The sequence below is a fragment of the Branchiostoma lanceolatum genome, chromosome 1 (assembly GCF_035083965.1).
Source record: "Branchiostoma lanceolatum isolate klBraLanc5 chromosome 1, klBraLanc5.hap2, whole genome shotgun sequence".
Classification (NCBI taxonomy): Eukaryota; Metazoa; Chordata; class Leptocardii; order Amphioxiformes; family Branchiostomatidae; genus Branchiostoma; species Branchiostoma lanceolatum.
The window spans coordinates 21,730,915-21,753,954 of record NC_089722.1 but is presented as its reverse complement, the minus strand read 5'-3'; the positions used below and the strand labels follow the sequence as shown (position 1 = coordinate 21,753,954).

General features: G+C 39.7%; 1 protein-coding gene across 1 annotated transcript in view; it reads left to right on the top strand.

Annotated features, from left to right (window-relative positions):
• Nucleotides 1-21,686, top strand: part of LOC136441418 (rasGAP-activating-like protein 1) — a 30,721-nt gene extending 9,035 nt beyond the window's left edge. Inside the window, exons 3-21 of the mRNA XM_066437705.1 lie at nucleotides 3,962-4,075; nucleotides 5,391-5,452; nucleotides 5,827-5,977; nucleotides 6,600-6,681; nucleotides 7,476-7,613; nucleotides 9,958-10,049; nucleotides 11,160-11,277; nucleotides 11,784-11,934; nucleotides 12,420-12,484; nucleotides 12,772-12,881; nucleotides 13,424-13,607; nucleotides 14,177-14,314; nucleotides 15,013-15,157; nucleotides 16,411-16,592; nucleotides 16,918-17,055; nucleotides 17,254-17,389; nucleotides 18,048-18,168; nucleotides 18,581-18,729; nucleotides 18,877-21,686. Coding sequence (XP_066293802.1) covers nucleotides 3,962-4,075; nucleotides 5,391-5,452; nucleotides 5,827-5,977; nucleotides 6,600-6,681; nucleotides 7,476-7,613; nucleotides 9,958-10,049; nucleotides 11,160-11,277; nucleotides 11,784-11,934; nucleotides 12,420-12,484; nucleotides 12,772-12,881; nucleotides 13,424-13,607; nucleotides 14,177-14,314; nucleotides 15,013-15,157; nucleotides 16,411-16,592; nucleotides 16,918-17,055; nucleotides 17,254-17,389; nucleotides 18,048-18,168; nucleotides 18,581-18,729; nucleotides 18,877-19,046 — 2,446 coding nt within the window. The 3' untranslated portion in view covers nucleotides 19,047-21,686. The remainder of the gene's footprint in view (nucleotides 1-3,961; nucleotides 4,076-5,390; nucleotides 5,453-5,826; nucleotides 5,978-6,599; nucleotides 6,682-7,475; nucleotides 7,614-9,957; nucleotides 10,050-11,159; nucleotides 11,278-11,783; nucleotides 11,935-12,419; nucleotides 12,485-12,771; nucleotides 12,882-13,423; nucleotides 13,608-14,176; nucleotides 14,315-15,012; nucleotides 15,158-16,410; nucleotides 16,593-16,917; nucleotides 17,056-17,253; nucleotides 17,390-18,047; nucleotides 18,169-18,580; nucleotides 18,730-18,876) is intronic.
• The last annotated feature ends 1,354 nt before the right edge of the window (nucleotides 21,687-23,040 follow it).

Sequence of the window (23,040 nt, the reverse complement as noted above, 5' to 3'; positions counted from 1 at the left end):
GATTTTCCAACCACGTCCACAAAAATCAATCCACCGTGAAGAAAGCTTAAGGCACCTTCTTATCAAGTTCAAGATCCAGTCATCAGGCATTTATATAGCATGTACAGAATAGATAGGAAAAGTAAAGCTTCAAACAGACCTTCACCTTGGTTCAAGCTGCATGTGTTATGACCTTAAAGGCTTTCATTTGTCTGAAGATGTCACGTACATTCAGGCAGTGTGAATATAGCTCCAGAGATCAGTTCTTAAAACTGTTATTCACATGCAAGACAATTTGTGTTCTCTTTCTAGCCCCTTTTAAGTAAATAACACTTAATATGAAAATGGCTATGGTTCATTTAAGTTTTGAACCTCTGACCTCGGCTTCTGAGAAACCAAGACGTGAGTGACAGTGCACCCCGTTCAGATGGACACCAGACGGTCTCAGTGGGGAATATCCTCAATTTACCCTGACTCAGTAGATTGTAAGGATTAGTCAGCGACAAGGAATTGTCTCCTTCTGATTTATATGTAGCAAACGTCGGGTGACAGTAACACACTCTGCGCTGAGAAGCATGCAAAACTGACTTTATACTTTCTTGTATAGACCTATCTAGCCCACTAGGATTCAAATGGTGGATCATAACAGCCAATATAAATGCAAGTAAGGGCTATGATGGCCATCTGGTATTATGCAAAAGTTGTTCAAACAAAAAGTATAGGACTGGTTCCTACAAGAGTACATAAAACCGCTGAAACGCCCTTCCCTCTGTTGTATGTTAAGAGTTTGTCGTGTTATGCAGTAGTGTTGCTCTGGGAACAGGCATGTCGCCCAACGTACCTTGTCATTACACAGCAGATTGCCTCTCATTCTGTCCTGATGATTAATTCATTGCAGCTACCTCCCTGTGTTAGCACCAATTTAGAGAATTAGTGACATGAAAATCTAATCCCACATGAGTGTATTAGACTGTCAGGCTGAAAGCCATTACTCTGTGTCAATTTCTCAACGTCAGTTTTCTTTTTCCTAGAATTCATTCAGTCTCCTTCGATTGAAACAATTGTAATATATATTGCAGTCCCCAAGGTTTGTGGACTGAACTTTCTAGAAATCTTACGTGGGTGGAAATCTTAGTTGAGTAGTATAATGAATAAAAATGTTATGCTAAATCCTTTGTGGATCATATAAATCTTTTTACTATCCTGTTTTCAATCACATCTGTGAAACATCAAACAAGCCAAGATGTAGTTTGATCAGAACTAATGCCATTTTACTTATCTACAATGTATGAATATGTTATCTAATGTAATTGCAGATTGAACTACTGCATTGGAAGTGCATTTTGAGTCAACGAGTATGAGTTTGTGAAACAACGTGAATGCTCATATCAACTTTTCAATTCAACCCTGGAATGTCGTTGAAGAGATTCATCAGTCACTTGTGATTACAAGTTACTAAAAGATTCTTCTATCAGTGGAATGGCAGTAGAAACAAAAAATATCATATAATATCGTATCATATATCAGGTCATTATTAAGCAGATTAGAATGTTGAACATATAACATACCTGAGCAAGAAACAATAAGTATAATTGTTTTCAACAAGAATAGCAGAGGATCGCTAGGAGTGGAAGACTTATATTGAACGTTATCTTGCCCCTACGGCTAATGAATAAGCTATGGGACTGGTGAGAAGTGAGGTTTCAACAAGTTCGGATTCATCCTTCATTTACAAATGTACTTAAAAGTGTGCTATCATCATGTCAGACTTGTGATTTGGCATGTTTCCCAGTATTGGGTTCAAGCAATACAGCTTTGATAAATGAGCAGTCCTTACATGATTCATCTACTATTATTGAACAATTGTGAGCTGACACTTTAAGTCTAGGATCCTCCCCTTGGAAATCAAGACTGAGAGAGTGTAGGTGGTTGTGTAACAATGAAAACTGTACTTACGGTAGTCTACTCGAGGTCATTCAAAGAGGTATTGGTGAAACTCCCTGTCTAGTACTTTGCCAGAAAACAATGCAGAATGGTAACCTCCATTTAAATCAATCCACCCGGTTACATGAATCTGCCACTTTAAAAAATAGTTGGTTTAAGAGATCTCTAGTGCAGCACCCCCCAGGTATACACAGTTTAGATGTACAGGAGTGCATTATACTGGGGAATGTTGGATTGGAGATCTGTTTGGATGTATATTTTCAGGGTGGTGGAATTATGTTTAACTTAGTAGATGTTGAAATAAAGATAGTGCACAATAACAATTGTCAACCTGAAAACCAGAATGCTTTACATAGGCCTTCTCTGTGTGGTTCTTTCTGCTCAATCCAATATATATCCAGGTTAGAATGTTTATTCTATCAATTAATAGTCTTTAATTTTGTGCCATTACCAGTTTTAGATTATTGACAGAAAAGCAGTCCATATTTCAGAGGCAATTGTAGAACAATTGTTGCATAGTTATTTGGTTGAAACATAACTTAAACAAGAAAAAGTAAAAAAGGCTCCCCATAGATAAGATATTAGAAATCAGACAGAAAACAGACACAATCCAACCTGTGAAGGTTGAGATCTACACAACAGAAATGTGAACCCGCAGTATCCTCAAATGGTTTGGAAACTTTTATAATTATGATAGTGCGGGGGAGTAAATTCAGTATGCCAGATTGAGTGCACATCATTCTAACAAATTGTAGTGGCTCCAATGAGCTCACTTAGTGGTGTGTGGGCGTGATCCCTTAGATCCTGATATATCCTTCAGAGCGGTAGGCAGTTTGAAAGGTTTTCATCTAATCGCTGTCAGATCTTCTTGATTTTGTTGTTCCACTCCACGTTTATTCATTGTCCAATCTGATAATGATGCAAGCTGTTGGCATGGCAATGGTAGGTGTTATTATGAGGCATTGGATGGAACATTCATCAAGTCATCTGTCCCAAGTTCGAGGAGAATCTACCACACCTCTTTGTATGCTTGTCCTGAATGTCTAAATACTGAGCCGATAGATCATTAAAAAATTGCCAGTTGTATCTATATATACAGACTTTTTGTAATTTCTTAGTCTATGGTTTCATTGGGACTTCATAACTCAAGTAGGATGGCATATAGCTTAACAGATGAGGAATTCAGCTGGTGCATATTTGCACTAAACCACATAGCAGAGATATTTGAAAAGTTTACTGGCATTTCAGCATCATCTGAAGGTAGCCAATGACTCACAAGCCACACTTTTCAAAAATGTATGTATGCTATAGGCAAGGAGGTCCTTGCTATAGGCCATTGTGAAAGCTGTACATTATTCTAATATACTACTGTATGTTTCCATCATGCAAATTACCTGACATTTGAACAAAAATGAGCTGACATTTGGAGGCATGATAACAAGAAAGAAACTCTGTATCTGTATCTCTATCTGTATAGCCATTATAACTGCCATTTGGCATAACGTACCAGTTTTGCAGACAAGCTGTGCAGTAGCAGCTCAGGTTATATTTCACTGAACGGCCTGTCACCCCTAACCTTTGTACATCTTAACCCTAACCTTTAAGCATTGATTAAAGCTGTCGGATGAGGATGCTCCTACAGTACTTGGCGGCAAAGAGTTCCACTATATGATAGTTCTAGGAAAAAAAGAATTGTTGAACACCTCATTTCTGGGTTGATAAACTCTGGTACTTGAAGGCATGACTATTTCTTGTTCTTTTTAGAGCTGGTATCCAATACTTAGCATTACATGTCCACCAGTTTTGTACATCATGCATAGTCTGGACATTTTTGTTCTGTCTTTCTTCTGTCGAATTGCCTTTCTTGAAAGAACTTTCAATCATCCCCTCTATCTGCTAATAGTCCTGATGCACATTGGTGACTATCCCGTCCATAGGTTTGGATGGTGAGAATATTTCTTGAAAAATTTTTCCGAAAAAAGTTTTAAAATCCTCAAAAGGGAGAAAATTGTACTGATGCTATGTATTTCACCCGTAGAACTGCCACAGTGTGGAAGTGCACTAACCCATTCTGGGGAGAGGAGTACACCCTGTACCTGCCTCGCAGCTTCCACAGTCTGTCTGTCTACATCTGCCACCATGACTCCCTGGGGTAAGTTTGTCCTTGTCCTTGTGTCACAAAATGCGTACAACATCTTGTCTGTTCTTGTTAGACGGTCTGCATGGGGGTGTGGGGTGGGGGTGTGGCGACAACTCTTTATGCTGAATTCAATAGGACCCCCTACGTATTACGCTGAAATCAATGAAGGCAATTACACAAAGGTTAGTCACCGCAAGTTACGTAAAATGAAAATTGGCTGCCTACACCTTACTGAAAAGTGCATGCAAGCCCTCTTCTAAACTCCATTGATTTGTTAAAGGTACTAAGCTATACCAGTTCCAACAGCCAATCAATTGTAGCTTCTGGCCACAGTCAAAAAAGTCAAAGTTCCTTCCCGCACCGATGGTGCATAGGGCGGCGCCCATCTCCGTTTCAGTAGCCCTTGGGCCACACTTTGTGCAATCACTACAGCAGGGGGCTAGTCCACTGGTAGTGGTGTGTGTTTAACTTCCATACTATTTCCCAAATGCTGAGTGCTAAGCAGAGAAATCAGTATGTACCATTTTTACAGTCTTTGGTATGACCCGGCCGGGGTTCGAACTCACGACCTACCGTATGCAAGGCCACAGTAAAGCACAGTAAAGAATCCTTCATTGTCAAAAGGCATCCACAAGTTATTTTCTGTCAATAGTATTATCTGGCATGACTTGAATCTCACATGGCTTTATGTTCACAGTTGGCTGATGAAGTGCACTAAGCCATTACTGTATTAATGCATAGATGGACAATAATCTATGATTTGTGAGCACCAGCGTATGCTTTGTGTCTCGACAAGGGACTTGTTACTCTGAATCTATCAAAGAGACACATTTGTCACCTAAAAGAAAATTAGAATAAGCATTCATTAGCTGCCGGATGTCTGGTAGCTGATAAAATGCTTTTGTTGCAAGTAATGTTGTTTAACCTTCCCCATGCTGCCTAACCCTGTAACCAAGACAAATGTTGTGCTAAATGGTTACCTAAGCAGGCTGAAGGTTTTAGAGCATTAAGCTACAGCAATTGCTCTTCACAGATATTCAATGGTGGTCAAATTGGGCCTTAGAAGTTCCAGACTTTTCTAGAATATGAAGCCTGTTTGATCATGGTCGACCTGATGTTATTTGAACCAAACGAGTGTTCCATTTGCAGTCATTTGCAAGTATCCACTGAAAACCTGCGCTGGCAGGCTCTTTTTCCCTGGGTTCCTCGCATGAATACAAACTGTTCTGGAAAATATGTATGCTGATATTTTGCTGTGAACAATTAACATCTAACATGGACATACTATCGAACCATGTATGTTCCACTGTTTTCCCCCAATCTGCAGGGCGGATGCACTCATTGGGAAAATGTTGCTGTCCCGTGAGGCACTGTGTGCTGAGCCTAGAGGTTTGTTTCATGAAATGCTATATTTTTAGTGACATGCTAATTTTGGAATGTTACTTTTCACTACTACTTTTCACGGCCAGGTTATTAAAAAAAATACAATCATTATCATTTGGGCTGAAGCATTTGTGAACATTTCGCATGTTTAAGTGAAGCTAGTGCTTGCAAGGTGACAGAAATTCAGGTAAATGGTTAACGTTAGATCTTAATTTTCTAAAATTCTCTGATATTTGCATATCTTATTACCCCGAAGTCTAACCTTCATCTATGAAGCTAGTTTTGCTTTATATTTGTATTTGATTGATTGCTATAAACTCTGAATCACTATTGCTGATATAAGTACCCCCCCCACCCACACCCACACATCATACACACAGGGCTAGAGAAATGGTTCCCCCTGCGGAAAGTGGACAAGGACTCTGAGGTCCAGGGGGAGCTACAGCTGGAGATGTGGTGTCATGGCAACAGGGGGTTCACGCCCGCAGCTGGAGATTTCACCACCGTCTGTTGTGTGATGGTGCAGGCAAGGTAAGAGGGAGGGAGAGAGGACGGAGAGTACAATATATAGAATGTACAATATGTTGATTCTTTCACCTTACTTGAACTAATAAAAGCTATCAGGTTATGGCATGTTTGTATTTCCTCACCAGCAAGGACATATTTCTGTATGCCCAAAACTCTCAATGTTACGTACGTGTCCTGAATGTCTTGGAAGTCTAAGTTGCTACTCAGGAGTTACGTTGTAGAAAAGTACATTAACTGTCCAAGTGTCAATGCAACTTTGCTCAAATATCAGTTCTTTTTCACAATCATGTAATTGACCATCACATTTGAGTGGCAGGTCTGTGGCAAATGTCATCAGCCATGACGCTTTGTAGGTTAAACTAGAAATGAATTGGCATGACTTCAAGCAATTGATAACCAGAACCAATAAAGCTACGCCAGAGAAGCATCCCATGATGGTAGTTGAGCAAGATTTGATTGAAAATAATGGTCTCGCGGTCCAGGAGATTTGAACTTGACGAAATGAAGGGGGATCAGGAGAGGCGGGAGTTGAATAGATGAAAAATCATCCATGTGTCAAAGCGTTGGCAACGCATCATCGTGTTCTCATTTTGGAAACTTAATTTGCACTTTATATTCTGCGTAGGGACCTGGCAGTGAAGGAGAAAGCGGGCATTGTGGATGCATTTGTTGAACTTTCGCTGCTGGAGGACAAGGCTAAAACCCAAGTGAGTTGAGAGGAGTTTACAGGCAATCCTGGGTGGATTTATGCATTGCAGTGCCTCTCACTGCTACAACTCAGGAATACGCTGTTAGAAAGATGTACTTGAATGACCTTGAGGATTAGATATCTGATGGACTGAATAGGTCTTTGAAGATTAAGGTTCAAAGTTGCATTGAATTATTCATGACAAGACCTGATGTTTAAGTGTTCTCTTCCTGACATAACATTTGCCAGAGACACATCAAATGTAACTTGTTAAAAGTGATGTGTTGAGCCTTTGTGCTGCAAAAGAGTATTCACTTCAAAGTTGACTCTCACTATAGCTGGAACTATGACATTAGGATTTTTGTTGTCATTGGAAAGTATTAAAATGTCAGGGTTTATTATTGTACTGGTGCTGTTACTGGGCAGCAGCTGGCTATGATGGAAAAGTCAACAACAGGTCATTACAGATTCAATTTCTGGAAAGACTGCTTATATGGGTTACAGCTACAGTTTCAGCACCAAGGACAAAGTTGTTACCCAGACATTTTGAAGGAGATACAGCTACTTTTAGTGGTGTTTTCATTGAATAGAATTCTTTATGCAGTAGCAATAGTTGACCTTTACAGGCTTCAATATTGCTACAAACTTTCTGATGGATAAAGAATGTAGTAATTTTGAAATGTGGTGACTTGTGTCATGTTTAGTTTGATTTTGTATTATGTACAGTTCAAAGCAGAGTATGACACCGTAGGAAATTGATTGAGTTGTTGTTCCCCTTTGTACTAAGAAAGAAAATTTCCCTTTCACTTCAAGGTTATAAAGAGGACCAGATTTCCAAAATGGAAGGAGACGTTTGATTTCACCATTCCCACCAAACTAATGGAGACAGCAACATTACAGTTCACAGTGTGGGACTGGGAGAAGCAGGGAAACCATGACTTCCTGGGACAAGTATGTAAAGCACGCTTTGAATATTTGTGTGCCTCTTTGATATATTTGGAGTAGTCTAAAGGCATTTAATGTACTTGCTATGCCACTTATCACAGAAAGAGACTATTGCAGTTATCTATCATCATCATCATATATGTGGAAAGGAAAGTACTCAATTTTGCTTGCCAAAGTTGACTTGATGACAATCATTGATTGGATCTAAGAAGAAACCGGGTGGCAAAACATCGTAAAATACAACATTTCATTCGGAGTGAAACATGGCTTCACCCTCTGTGCATGCTGTTTACACGATTTTGCCCACTTTTAGGATGATACAATTTATATGATCTATTTTCACCAATCTAAAGAAGAATTTTGCATAAAAATAGCTTTAGCGGTCAGTTTAAGTACATCTCATTTAAGCTGAAACATGGCTATACTCTCTGTGCTGTTCCTATCATTTTGCCGACTTTATTTGATGATTGATGATACAATTCATATGACCTATTTTCACTAAAAAGAAAGTTATATAAAAACAGATTTAGCAGTCATCTAAGCTGCAAGGGTTTGAAGTATACTTAATGAGATTTTCCTGAAATGTCAGCAGGAGAGGTACTTATTAAGGGATGTTATCAGCTTCACCACACAGCTCAGGAGGATTGGTTCCTACAGGCAGTAGTTATGGGGTATTGGGGCAAAAGGTCAGAGGGGTAAATCAACAGCGGAAGAAGGTGTTGATAGCCGTACAAGTAGGGCTGCGTACCTAAACACCGGCCCTAAACTGGACAAAAGAACAAAATGTCAGGAAACAAGTCTGGAGTTCAAAAAAATTATCTCTCGCTTATATTCTCCTTTTTGTTCTAAACCATCTTAAACCTTTAATAGATCGTAAAATTTGCACTGAAAAAAGATGAAAACATTGCTGTTTTTGTGTTTATTGCTGAACTTTTGTACTTACTACTGACTGTATATGCTTTTGCATGTATAGTTTTCAAATTGCATGTAAAATCTATGCCAACATGCATTTCTATATTATGTAACTGAAATAAGGTAGGCAACAAAAACTATTGCCATGGCCGGGATTGAATGTTTATTGTAAGTGGTGTTCACCAATTGGATAATCTTCTTTTGGGCAGAGAGCCAAGACACAACCATCATGTCTCTCAATTACTTGCTGTTCTTCTACAAACTCCTTTAGGGCACCAGTTTCCGCCTTGATGGCTGTCTCAGATACCCATCCAAACAGTCTATAATGGACTATCCCTAGCAAGCAGATTCTTTCTAGCTGTGTGGCCAGGAAGCACACAGCGGGACTCTAGGGGATAGAGACGGACCACGAAGTTGGCCAGGTCTGATAAATTATGCAGTGCGAAAAGACCGACGCTAAAACCAAGGAGCTCAGCTAGCTAAAACCAAGGAGGTCCTTGTTAAAACCCACGCTTCCACAACTGAGAAATGTAAATGCAGAAAACTGCAACTATATGTCGTACACAAAACCCAGGGAGAGTTAGCAGCAAAAACAGCAAGACAAGAAATTTGGAAGTACAGGACAAGCAACAACAATTGTGCGTTACAAAAACAGCTAGGCAATTTGAACTGGCTGGGGAAAAGCTTTGGACACGAATCCCCTATGGGACTCTAGATGGTAACTACGCATGCGAGGAACATTCCACAGATTTCACAGATAAATTTGTGGAATTCCCTGAATATTCGTCAACTGGCCACATAATATACTGTTTGGCGGGTTCGTGAAACGCCGCCAAAAACCTATTTCACATATCCAGGTTCAGGTCCAGACTTGAACCTGAACCTCTGGACCTGAACGTGTTCAGGTACACAGCACTACTATAAGTACAGTGTAGTAGTATATATACAGTCAAACCTGTGCAAGTGACCATCTCTACATAAGGATCACTTGGCCAATGTAACCACTTTTTTATGGTCCCTTATATAACTTTTCCAATTTACACAAGCATCTTAATCCTGTGTATAGTGACCACCTGTCCACAAAGACCAGATTTAATTGGTTGTATTGGTAAAGCTAGCCCTTGTCCTGCGGGACCCCTACATATGGGGGTTGCACATTACAGAGCCTGTATGTGGCTCCTGTATATGTACAGGTTGGGGGTACTTTTCAGCTGAACGCATCATACCGCAACGAAATGCACTGAATACGGAAGTAACTATGCCACAGCAGCTAAGAAAAGCTCAAGGGAAAATTACCTGATTAAGAAATTAATAAAGGGCTAGAAGAGATATGCCCTAACTTTTATGTTGTTTATGATGTACATCAGTATTGGTGTATCTGTATGCATCCTTGAATGTAATATGCATCCTTTTTGAGCATTGCTGCATCATGTTACAGGGAGAAGTGGCCCTGACAGAACTACATGGTGAAGAACATGTTCTAGGCTGGCACAGACTGTGTCCAAGAGCATCAACTGTAGATGATGAAAGGTACCTAACTTCTTAAGGCCTTTTTATGTAAAAATCTTTGCAAGTAGAAATGTCCCCATTTCTCATTTACTTTCTCTGCCTGGAATTCACAATACACATGTATATGTTGTCTCTTATTGTCTCTACTGTTATTTATGTATTAGTTTAGTTCTTTAAAATCTTTAGATATTAGAAATAATTCAATTATCATGTATCTACAAGTTGCCATACATTGTACCTGTTGCAGTTGCCATGCAATAAAGTTCTTCTGTCTTTCTTCTTTTATTTCTGGGAGCATAGAAAGGCTAAATATACACTTCATTGGACTACGCCAAATCGCACTACAAAATTGTGCCGAATTTGCACATTTTTGCCAATTTCCCCTTGCGGTTACACTGACGTCTGACACACAGGTAAAATACGTCCCCTTTACACACAAAATGGCAACACCCGAAATGTCACATTCTCGGTTCTGGCTCCACATCAGATACAAGATGATTTTACTGGAAATCACAGATTTTACTGGAAATCTCAGTGTTGCCACTGAAATAAAAACAAATATAAAATCAATTAAGATTTATTAAAAACAGTGGCACTGATTGGCCCGATTTGCACTGCTTTGCGAATACATTTTGCAAGTTGGTGCAGTCTAGTGAGATTCCGCTTAAAGGACAACTGTGTGCTAAAGAAATTGCAAAAGTGTCATATTCTTTAAAAGTTTTCCCTGACAGTCCTTTCATTGGTTATATGGGTTTATTAGAATAACTGTCCCTGGTGCTGAATGTCAGTTTTAATCAAGTGCTTGTTATGCTGTTATTGAGTATCCGGCTCCACCTCATTAAATGAAGCATGCGTGACATTTTCTCCAGGCAACATATATCTGTACAATTATCCTGCTTGAAAGTGTGATTGATATTTGAAACAGGTATAGAATAACAAAATAACACATTTCTGCCAGGAGCTGTATGCGAACACCTTTCTAGACAGCTTCTTATCTCTAACCATGAAAGGTCAATGCCTCCAGAGTGTGGATTGCTTATCTCTAGTAGCAAACATGTCATCATAACTAATATATCAGCACCAGGGACAGCACTTTTTGCTTGCTCTTAACCCTATTGCCTTTGCCAACAGCTCTGAGCTGGGCTCGCTCAGATTGAAGGTGCGCTGCACAGAAGAACACATCCTCCCTTCTCAGTACTACCAGCCATTAGTGGACCTCCTGGTAGAATCTGTCCAGTCCAGTATAGAGGTATAAAGTTATTTCATATCAAAGTGTCCTCATCTAAACATGTACTACTGAAGAAAATATTACATACAGATATATTTTTGGTAGAAACACTGTATCCATCTGCATCATATTTTGAAGTCCACACATTTGCCACAATCAGTTAAGGGAAGATCATTAGTTGTAGGCCCTCTTTAACGGCAGTGTTATGCTACATAAATTTCCAGATTTTTTAAAACTTGCAACATGCACCTTTTTTCCCCACAGAAACCTGAAACTACAGCATGGCAATTTTGAATCATTATTGTTATAAAGAAGCTGTTACGTCATCACAAGTTTATGTTGCTGGATGCCAAGCTATTTCATTTCTTTGTATAAAGGAAAGTTGTGGCAACTTATGTCGTTCTTCATTGCTCTTGGGAACTGGCCCAAAGTGCACTATAATTGGTACCTCACAATAATGGGTAGCGCTACGTTGGTTAATGGTCTTTTACAGCCAATATTGATCTTCCCTGTTGTCTGTTCTGCAGCCAGAGACTCCCACCCCACTGAGTATGTTAGAGGAGGTCATGACCATGGACAGGATGGACATTGCCACGACCTTGGTCAAGGTCTTCCTGGGGGAGGGCATGGTTGTTCAGTTCTTAGATGCCCTCAACACTCAAGAGATACACAATACCAGTGAGCACATTGTCCAATGTTTTAGATATACTGTTATTGAGTCTGCAGAAGCTATATATTAGATGTTGCATTATTTTTTTGAAATTTGTTTTTGCAATACTGTAAATGCAGAAATGTTTGTTGGGATTTAATTTCTCGGAAGGAAGAAAATGGAGTGTTTGCAGCGGTTTTGAGTTTACGTTTGAAACAATAGTAGAGCTACAGTCATGCAATGGAATGACTTTTTACACTGGTTTTATGTTTGCGGTAAAGTATTCAGAGCGAAAACCGCAAACAAAGAACCACCGCGAACATTTTTGCATTTACAGTATGTTCACAGTTCATTTGGTCATTCCAAAGTTGTTTTTTTCAATTTCTTGATTGGTATCTTGATATATCCTTCTTAAGATTTAGTATTTCAAACCTGTGAAGAACGAAAAGAATGTTGGATAGATAACAGAGAATTTGTATAAAACCATACCAACTCTTTGTTCACTTTTTCACAGAGGACCCTAACACGTTATTCAGGGGGAACTCATTGGCTACAAAGTCAATGGACCAATTTTCAAAGGTAACTTTCTTCTTGCATTCTCTGACGTGCCATAAAGTTCTACTATACTGTTGATTTAAGTGACAAGGAGGTTTGAAGTCATGATATCAGTTTAGATGTTCATTAGGACATTGGTAGATATTAATCCTTAACATCAATGAACAAGCTTTTCTTGTGATTTCAAAGTACGACATATTAAAATTTCCGTTGACACCTTCCAACAGTGTGCCATATTGTTAGGTATGGTAGAACTTTTATTACTAACCTTGTATTTCAATAACAGTACCTTATTTGTTGTTTGTATGAAGGTTGTGGGAATGCCCTACTTACATGAAGTGCTGAGACCAGTTGTAGACCAGATTTTTGAAGATAAGAAGACTGTGGAGTTGGATCCTTGCAAAGTGGACTCATGTAGAAGGTAAGTTCCATTCTTTTTTTTTACCCAATTATGTCTTTCAATTTAGCAGCGATGTTAAAACAAACAGCTTCTAGATTTGAAAGTTGATGGTCAATGATTCATATTGTAACGGTTGGATTTGCACAATACACAAAAAGGCGTTGCACTCGATAACCTTCTCCATGCTGCCTAACCCCATATCGGATACACATTTGGTGCCAAAAGGCTTATCTTGTAAACTTTTTAACTTTTGGCTGACATTGTGTCAAGCCATGGAATATAGCTTTCTATTATCTGATGATTTACAAAAAGAATAAAGTGTGTTGAAATGGGTGCTGTCTCCAGCTTTAGATTCTTTTCCATCCAATTCATTGTTTGGGAGCTCATGTTGTTATTGATTTCTGTTGTTAAGTATGTCATATATATTTTCATAATTTTCATGTCATGAAGTTCAGATTTCTTGAAGAAAGGGGTGAAAGTCTATTCCAACAAGCAAATTTCCATCCCAGAATGGAGGGACAGGCCCTGGAGACTGATTTAAATACTGTTTATTTTTTCCACAGGAGATTAAGTGTTAAGTCCCAGTCTGATGGTCAGCTGCTGGAGCATAGTGCAATGATCCTGACTGGGTATCTAGAACAGATCATCGACAACATTGTCATGTCAGTGGACCAGTGTCCCCCTGTCATCAGACTGGCCTTCAGACAGCTCAGTAAGAGAGTGGAGGACAGATTCCCCGAGCATCAGGTGGGTGGGAAATATGACACAGATTCCTTGAATGTAACTCTGCACTACTGCGATTAAATGACCTGACATTTGCCAGCAAATGCATGATTTTCTTGGTGGGGGGGGGGGGTATTTTTGGTACTGGTCAGTTCATTCATTTCTCCAGGATAAAAATGTTGCCTACTGGCAGCTTGCAATGATTCCTGGGGGGAGCCCTAACTTAAAAGGAAAAGCTAGCTGATAGTTGATTGATTCATTGATTGATTGATGACATTGTGCTTCTATTGGTAAAGTGTAGAGAAAAATAGAACTGCTATTCTTATTGAGTAAAGACAAATTTATACATCTTAATACAGACTTCCTCAACAAGGTTGTGGATATACTTTCCCACTGTTAAATGGTAACTGTTGTAACCTGCTGTATACTCAATGATTGCTTCATTCCATTGGCCTTTACATAGCCTGGATGCCAGATCTCCAACCTCTAGATAATCCACACGATAGATATTTTAGAGATTGGGGGTCTGGCATCCAGGCTAACCCTTACAAAGCCATGATGACATGTTCATTGTTAACATGTTGTGTTGCTAGGATGTGAAGTACCTTGCCATCAGTGGATTCCTGTTCCTGAGGTTCTTTGCTCCAGCTGTCCTGTCTCCCAAACTGTTTGCCCTTAGGGACCAACACGCTGATGCCAAGACTAGTAGGACCTGCACTTTACTTGCAAAGGTTTGTTACTTGGGGCAGCTATTAACATTCTGGTACTCTAACCTCCATTAATATTTATCTGGCGGGCTACATTTATCCACCACTTTGAAAAACAGACTGAATGCGTTTAGTGCAGCACCCCCAGGTATGAACAGTTTACTCTGATATACAGGAGTGCTTTAAACTGGGGTATGTTGTATTGGAGATCCCTTCAGATAAATTCTTTCAGGGTGGCGGAATTATGTCAGTAGAATCTGATGTTACACATGAATATTCTTAACTAAGTGAATTTGACCCATTGAAAATTGATGAAACCATTATCCAGTGGAAAATTGCTTCAAACATTACAATTTTTGCAAACCAACGGATTTCTTGAACACAAGTCAGGCACAGAATGCAGTTAACCATTATCATCATATGATCACCATCAGCACCATATCTAATACACTATGTTATATAGAATCAAAGTGAACTGCAGAGTTTTAATGGCTCTCTCTCCTGCCTTCAGGTTATACAGAGTATTTGGAACCTGGGTCTGCAGCGTGGGTGTGGGAAGGGTAAGGGTTAGACAATGTTGAATATAAGTGCAGAGGCTCTCTCCTGCCTTCAGGATATTACAGAGTATTTGGAACCTGGGTCTGCAGTGCAGGCGTGGGTGTGGGAAGGGTAAGGGTTAGACAATGTTGAACTTAAGTGCAGAGGCTCTCTCCTGCCTTCAGGTTATACAGAGTATTGGGAACCTGGGTCTGCAGTGCGGGCGTGGAAAGGAGTCCTGGATGGAGCCGCTTCACCCCTTCATACAGGACAGCTCTTCCCGAGTGCAGGACTTCCTGGATCAACTCATAGACATTGATGAAGCCAATGGCAAGTACAATGTATAAGGCACCATAATAGCATTTGATTTTGAATAAAAAATCTGGCATGTTCTTCCTCTTCATCCTACATTCATTTTGATGGTTCAGACAAAGATTGCTGCGTCCTTATTCAAATCTAGATGCTTGACTATTGTTTGGCTTGCCAGGTTTGACTGTCAAACCAGTTTGCTTAGCCAACCACCTGCAGTTACATTAAGGCACATTGAAACAGTCCCATCCAATTCTACATACATGTAATTAAGACCCTCTGCTAAGCAACCAACTATCTCACTCATCCTGCAACCACCTTCGTTTTTACCCAGGGGAAATTTGTACCCTTTAAACAACAATTTTTTGACATTTTATACTTTTAAATGTATGCAGCACAACCAATCAGCCTAGTCTATTATCTGTCGTATCTGCTCAACAGTTATATCGTTCTCCTGAAATCTACTGATCTGGGCACTTTAAATTTTCTACACTTGAACTTACAGTGCCCACAAGGGAAGTATTCACCGGCCAAGTTTACTATCTGTCATATCTGCTCAACAGTTTTATCTTTCTCCCGAAAATTTACTATGATCTGGGCACTTTATATTCTCTACACTTGAAGTTGCAGTGCCCACAAGGGGAGTATGCACCAGCCAATCAGCCTAGTCTACTATCTGCCATATCTGCTCAACAGTTTTATCGTTCTCCTGAAATCTACTATGATCTGGGCACTTAACATTTTCTACACTTGAACTTGCAGTGCCCACAAGGGAAGTATTCACCGGCCAAGTCTACTATCTTTCATATCTGCTCAACAGCTTTATCTTTCTCCTGAAATCTACTATGATCTGGGCACTTAACATTTTCTACACTTGAACTTGCAGTGCCCACAAGGGAAGTATTCACCGGCCAAGTCTACTATCTTTCATATCTGCTCAACAGTTTTATCTTTCTCCTGAAATCTACTATGATCTGGGCACTTTAAATTTTCGACACTTGAACTCAGTGCCCACAAGGGACGTATGCACCGGCCAAGTCTACTATCTGTCATATCTGCTCAACAGACAGTTTTATCTTTCTCCTGAAATCAGCTATGATCTGGGCACTTTACATTCTCCACACTTGAACTTACAGTGCCCACTAGGGACGTATGCACCAGCCCATCAGCCTAGTCTACTATCTGTGGTATTTGCTCAACAGTTTTATCTTTCTCTCAAAATCAACTACTAGTATGATCTGGGCACTTTACATTCTCTGTACTTGAACTTACAGTGCCCACTAGGGAAGCGCAGAGGCGGAGCGCTTTCCACCAGTCAGTCACAATTAAGGAAGGTCACCTTCTGCGGCGGCGGAGGGCAGACGATGGTCTAGTCCTGATGCCCTTCAGCTTCAAGAGGAGATACTACTGGCTGTGCAATGACGCCCTGGCATATGCCAAGTCTCCTGAGGACCAGGTAGTAATAGTTTGACATTTAACTTTGTCCAAGAGTATGACTTACAAATCTTCGCGTGTCTGTCTGAATAACTGAGGTATGCATCAACATGGCAGTCTTAGCCATAAAGCTATACCAAGCTAATTTCTTGGTGATCGTCAAAATACAATGTAGTCCTTTTTTTTTACTTTCCACATAACACCTGTAATGTTAAAATGTGAAAACAAACCTTTCAATGATAATTATTGAATTCTGTGTTTCCTCAATGTGTATCTAAGAGAAGAAAAAGCTGATAAGACGATGAAGTATATTCTGGGACAGAAAGATATACACAATATACTTTCAGATTCGCACAACCACCATGACCCATCGCATCTGTGCCGTGGAGCGAGTGGATGAGAACGCCTTCCAGCGGCCCAACTTGTTTCAGGTCATCATCAGAGATGGAGACGGTTCATTGAGCACCACCTATCTACAGGCAAAGGTACTGCATATTGAAGACTCCTTCAACGTTTGTTGAGCCATGGAAACATCCTCCAGGCTCTGCCTTAAATATGATGTAATGATTAAATATTTCTTGTTTTCTCATAGGGTATTTTATGACATGGACATATTTTATTTCATCTTTCATTACTCTTTCCGTATAAATGTAATATTTATTGTATTAAACATTATGTCCCAGGATGTGAATGAGATGCATCAGTGGCTGTCAGCCATCAGAAAGACCTGTGTGACCAACTCCCGCATGCTGGGCACCTTCCACCCGGGAACCAACAGGGCCGGCAAGTGGACGTGTTGTCTGGAGACGGACAAAACAGGTCAGGTTGTTCAATAATTTTGGATTGTTTTTTTTTTTTTTTGTATTGTATTCCTGATAAAACACCTCATAGCGTAACACACCAGGTTTGAACTGAAGAGTACAAGCTGCATATCCGGAGTGATTTATCTAATCCACTCATGCCAGGATGAACCCCTACTCTTTTTGGTAAGTGTGGTGAATTCTTAAACATGCTCGAGGTGTGGCTGTCCTCAAACATGAGACCTCCATATGATGTCCTAACCGAGGGACGTCCCTATTGCGGAAGCCAGGTACTCATTTTCACCTCGAGTCGAGTGAGGTGTTAAGGTATTAAGTGCCTTTCCCAAGGGCACAACATCAGGACCTGTCGGGGATTCAAACTCAGAAGGTTCTCAGTCAAGAAACCTATCCATAAAGCCACTAGAATTCAAACTGTAGATGAATAGAATTCACCACCACCAGCACCGGCCGCCTTAGGCGTGCACCCTGCTGGGCGTGATTCCCACACCGGGTCTTGCCCAGTAATATAGATAAGAAGATGATAAATCCTCCCCAAAAGATGACGAGTGGTAAAAATATGGTTCCCTATGATGCTTCCTTGTCAGAGGTTTGAATTTGTACTGTAGACATTACACTGTTGTCAAGTAACTGATGTTCCCTTCACTGCCTGTTTGCAGCCCGTGGGTGCAGTAAAACCCACTCAGCAGTGACCCTGGGTGATTGGCGGGACCCGCTGGACCCTGACGCTGAGGCTCAGACTATTTACTCCCAGATTCTGCTGGGCAGGGACATACTGAGGTTTGTTTGTTCTCTCAGACCCTTGTAGTGCCTCAGTGGCACATAGTGCAGCAAGTTTCCTTGCTGTTTCAGTTGCAGGGTATATCTTTACAGGGAAGGGTTGCTAGCGCTTCCCCTCATACTGATATACCAACAGCTATATTTTGTATAATGTAGTGACATACTACGAGGTCCCTTGGCAATGCCTCAGGGGTGAGCTTTTCATAGAGTATTGAGATTAAATCAAAAGTTAAAGATTGCAATGTTGGAACATCCTTACCCGCCTTTGTTCCTTAAGTGCAATTGTTCCAGGAGTAACAAGCACTTGTTCCTTGCCCGCACTTGTTCGAACACAAAGGAAGTTTTACCTGAAGATTGCATAGATCAATAATTGAGCAGAATACTTTACTCTTGAGGACTAATTTTCCCATAGATCCAAGTACCTGGAGTTAGCGGATGCAGGGTCTACAGCCGAGAGCTCCCATGAGCAGGCCAACAACTCGGAGGCAGAAAGCTACAACTCGGTGGGGAACAGCTCAGAATCTGGTCACAACTCTGTACCTGATTCTAAAACAAAACCAGGTATCACAGTTACTTCTTGGATTCACTTCATTGCTTTGAAGGAAATTAAGCATTTATTTTTGGCCTGTTTGTGTGTTTCTGAACTAATAGAAGTATTGTGAAGAGGTGAAGTCAACCAGCTGGAGTTATAACTTGCCTTTTCTACAGATATCAGAAGAAGCCGATCTTTCTATGATGCCAAGATGGCGGCAGCTGCCCGGTTGCTGGACGTGATAGCTGATCTGGAGAGAGTCCACGAGGCGTTCAACAAACGAGAACGCGAGCGGGCCAAGGGGCTGGAGCGGGGAAGATCCCTGTCATTAGAATCTACTGAATGATATCTGTTTGAAGTAGAAGTATACATGAACAGTTACTATATGTATTAAAGCTCCTGTAATGTACTTTTTCAACTGCGGCTCCCAGTCATGGCCTGGATGCCCTGTGGACCCCACCAGGACTGTCACCAGGACCCGTTCCTCCGTCCTGAAATTTGCATGACTTGTTTAAACTGACAAAAATTTCACCCAGTCAATAAAAAAATTTGAATTCCATGACATGAAATCGAGGTAAATGTATTTTTGTAAGCTTAAAATGACTCATTTAAAAACGAAAATTAAGAACACAGGCTCCAAAACAATGAGTGCAACAGAAAAAATATATAACTGGAGACAGCCCTGGACTACTCTCCAAGCAGAGGATGGTTTCCGGCAGGTTTTTGACGTGTTTTTAGGCATTTTTGTCGGGCTTTCTACTTTGTCTTTTTTTCGTTAGGTTGGCGAGACAAAAAAAAAAAATGACAAAGTAGAAAGCCGGGCGACAAAAACGCCTAAAAACACGTCAAAAACCTGCCGGAACCCATCCTCTGCTTGGAGAGTGGGCTGTTGCAGTAAAGCATAATACCATGATTAGTTTGGTCACCTTAGGCACTTTTGCATCATGATAATATTGTCTTGAGTGCCACACAAGAGTATCACAGATATGGCATTTCCATCAAAACATCTCACTAAGATGCACTAAATGTGGCATTCAAAGACAGAGACTGCAGGGCAGTGCAGGCACAAATTTGTTGTACCGGTAGTGTGACTGCCACCTCCATTCATGTATCATATGACACACCCCTGGATTGAGAACAATGGCCATAGCCGCCATACCATGATTGGGAGTGCATGTTAAGTGTTTACTTGCCAAGATCAAAGACAACTTGTAACACACTTGTAGTTGACTTACATTGTATTTCCATTTTTTGCACTCTCTATAATAGTAAATAAGAGAATGTCATCCATCAAACTTTCTCTCCGCTGATGTCTGTTGTAATCAATACAGATTTGATCCATGGCAGCACCCTTAGCAGGAAGAGGGTTACAGATTGAGTTTTAATACATCTAGAAGTTCATGTATACTATCCTTTAAAGCCATGGGAGAATGACCTATAATAAAACTTTGCATTCCCTCCTCAGCACTTTAAGCATTCGTCAGAGGCGGTCTTGTGATATATATTCAAAGAGAAGTATTATCAATATATCCTGTTTGTATGAGCTGTGCTCCCAATGTCAGTGAAACTGTCTTGTTTGTATAATCGTGATACTAGTTAGCTATAGTCTTATGGTATTCTAAATGACTGTCAGGTTAAGGTTTCTGTAACAGTATTATTTCTATTTCTTACACCTTCTTTGTTTAATATGACTATGTGACTTAGTTCATGACTGTTGTCCTTGTTTGTATTTTGTTGGTTAACTGGTTTTAATGAATGTTAATCTAGTATACCAGATACTCATGTACAATGTATGGAACCAGCTCACAAAATTTCACAGCCAAAAAGGTCAACTTAATAATTTAGATGGAGACAATCATCAATTTTGATACTTCATATTGCTAATTAGAATCATAAGTTTTGTCAATCATCAGTCATATAATTTCTTATGACTCTATTAAAAGAAATCTGTTACCACGGGGAAATATACAAAATTTTTCAATTGAAATGTAAAACATTGAAAAAAAGGTTTTCACTTTAGTCTGAACCCAGAAGCATTCTAGGCAAATTTTAGTTTAAGTAGTACAAGCAACATCTCAAGTAACAAATATTACTTAATTTGTGCCTCGTTTAGAAAGGTATGACTCCAATTCGATGTTAGATGTTGAGCTTTCAATTAAAAAATAGATGCAATGGAACTCAAGCCTACATGTATGACACTCCAAAATGCACCTGTATGCTGAAGACAAGTACAACTCCTAAATCATCTGCTGTATGTGGAAGAGAGATCTGGTATCAGTTACATAGTAAAGGAGTTGTTTGAAAATTCTAACTTTGGATGCAAAGAAAAGATTTTGGGCATGTAATTATTGTAAACAGATGTTTGCACAATACTCCTCACACTGCTAAGTGCTATATGCAACTCAAATACTGTCTGTAATTAACCTGAGATTAATTTTATCTCTGCCGACAGAGGTACATTTTGTACCTTATGGCAACAAATTTGCAATGGCTAAGGGGTTCAGGCAGAAGCAATGGCTAAGGGGTTCAGGCAGAAGCAATGGCTAAGGGGTTCAGGCAGAAGCAATGGCTAAGGGGTTCAGGCAGAAGCAATGGCTAAGGGGTTCAGGCAGAAGCAATGCAAATCTCCAATTGTGAACATCATGGGGCTATGCAACATTTGATAACTGATATTGCAGTCTTCTGGGGTGTTTTAATCAACCAATTATTTAGACAATGGCTGTCACCAAAGACATGCTGTCACAATCATTTAATATGCAGAAAAATGAAAGCTTGGAAAAAACAGTCACTTGGAAATTGTTTTGCACTGAAGGAATAAACCTTTATAAGTAGAATCAAATGAAGAAGAATTTGAAATTTTGTATACAGCACGAAATAGCACAATGCCTGATAATTGTTATCACCAAAAATCATTACACAGTGAAATGCCTTTGGATGTATTGACCAGAGTGAAGAACATACAGTGCTTGCTATATAAATGTTCCTATTCCATCATCCATGCCTATTTTGTAGTGTGAAGCTTTGTGAAATTTGTTGTTGGCACATACATACATACATGCACTGTTGGAGTAACAAAACAAGTATGTTGTAGAACTAAGGAGAAGGAGCCATTTGGGCTAACCAGCCAGACATTTTAGTCATGCCAGCACAAAAATATCTATTAATATTGAACATGTAATTGGTAATAAGGCCACAGCAAGTAATTTTTATGGATGACATCAGCGCGCTCATTAATTTTCGCCTGATTTCGAAATAAAAAACAAGAAATTTCATTGTCCTCCGACGGTGGTCAACATGCCAAAAATTGGCAAATATGTCGTAAACGTTGACAATCTAAGGTGTTTCATTGCAGTGTACCCAGTGTAGTTCCTGCCCATGATGGTATAATAACTGTTTTCTGTATTTGTTCTAGCGAGGACATTATATAAATAATGGGGGGGGGGGGGGGAGACTAGTTAATTGAGCTCTATACACAAGGTGTTTCATCGCATATGAATACCCAGTGAAGTTGCTTCAGATGATGGTACAACAAGCTCTTTTCTGCATTTATTGTGGTTAGTCTATTGAGATGTATACACATCTACAAGGACATGTTTACTGTTGAATCAATGAGGTTTTATATTGTATATGAATGAATACAGGACTAATACATTGGTTGAATACAGGACTAAAAGACCTGTTGGTCATGATATTATATCTCGTCGCCTCAATTCTTGTTTAACAAGAATTATGATCTCAAAATGTGAAAATATAGGAATCTTGTTTTTTTTGGCCCGCCTTGTTTTTTTTTCGCCCTATCTCATTAATTTTGGAGTCTGTGGAGGATGTCATCCATAAAATTTACTTGCTGTGGCCTAACTCAACTTTACACTATATCTAATCAGGTACCAAGCCTTAAAGTGGTTGATTATATTCATCACATACAGTACTAGGTATTTGACCAGATTCACATCAACATAGCGACTTATACTATAATATACATAATTATTGTAGAAGATGACAATTTGTCTACACTAGAATAAGATAAAACACAGTATTTTACTACCCAAGAAACTACTATAAAAAATATATAATCTGTTTTTAGCAGTGGGTATGTTCTTTGTCAACTGTGAGATGATTTGAGAAATGTTTCTGGTATGTTTAGTGTTTTAATATTGATTAGGCAATGTCATGATACTGTGGAATAGCCTAGATTTTATAGGGAAGTCAGACAATTGAGTCTTCGATGAGGTTGACAAATTCTTGTCATTCGATTTGATAAAGCGTTTTCGGCTATATTTATCTTCAAGTTGATCAAGCAACTATCATGTAGAGATAAACACAATTCCTTCTTTGAATGA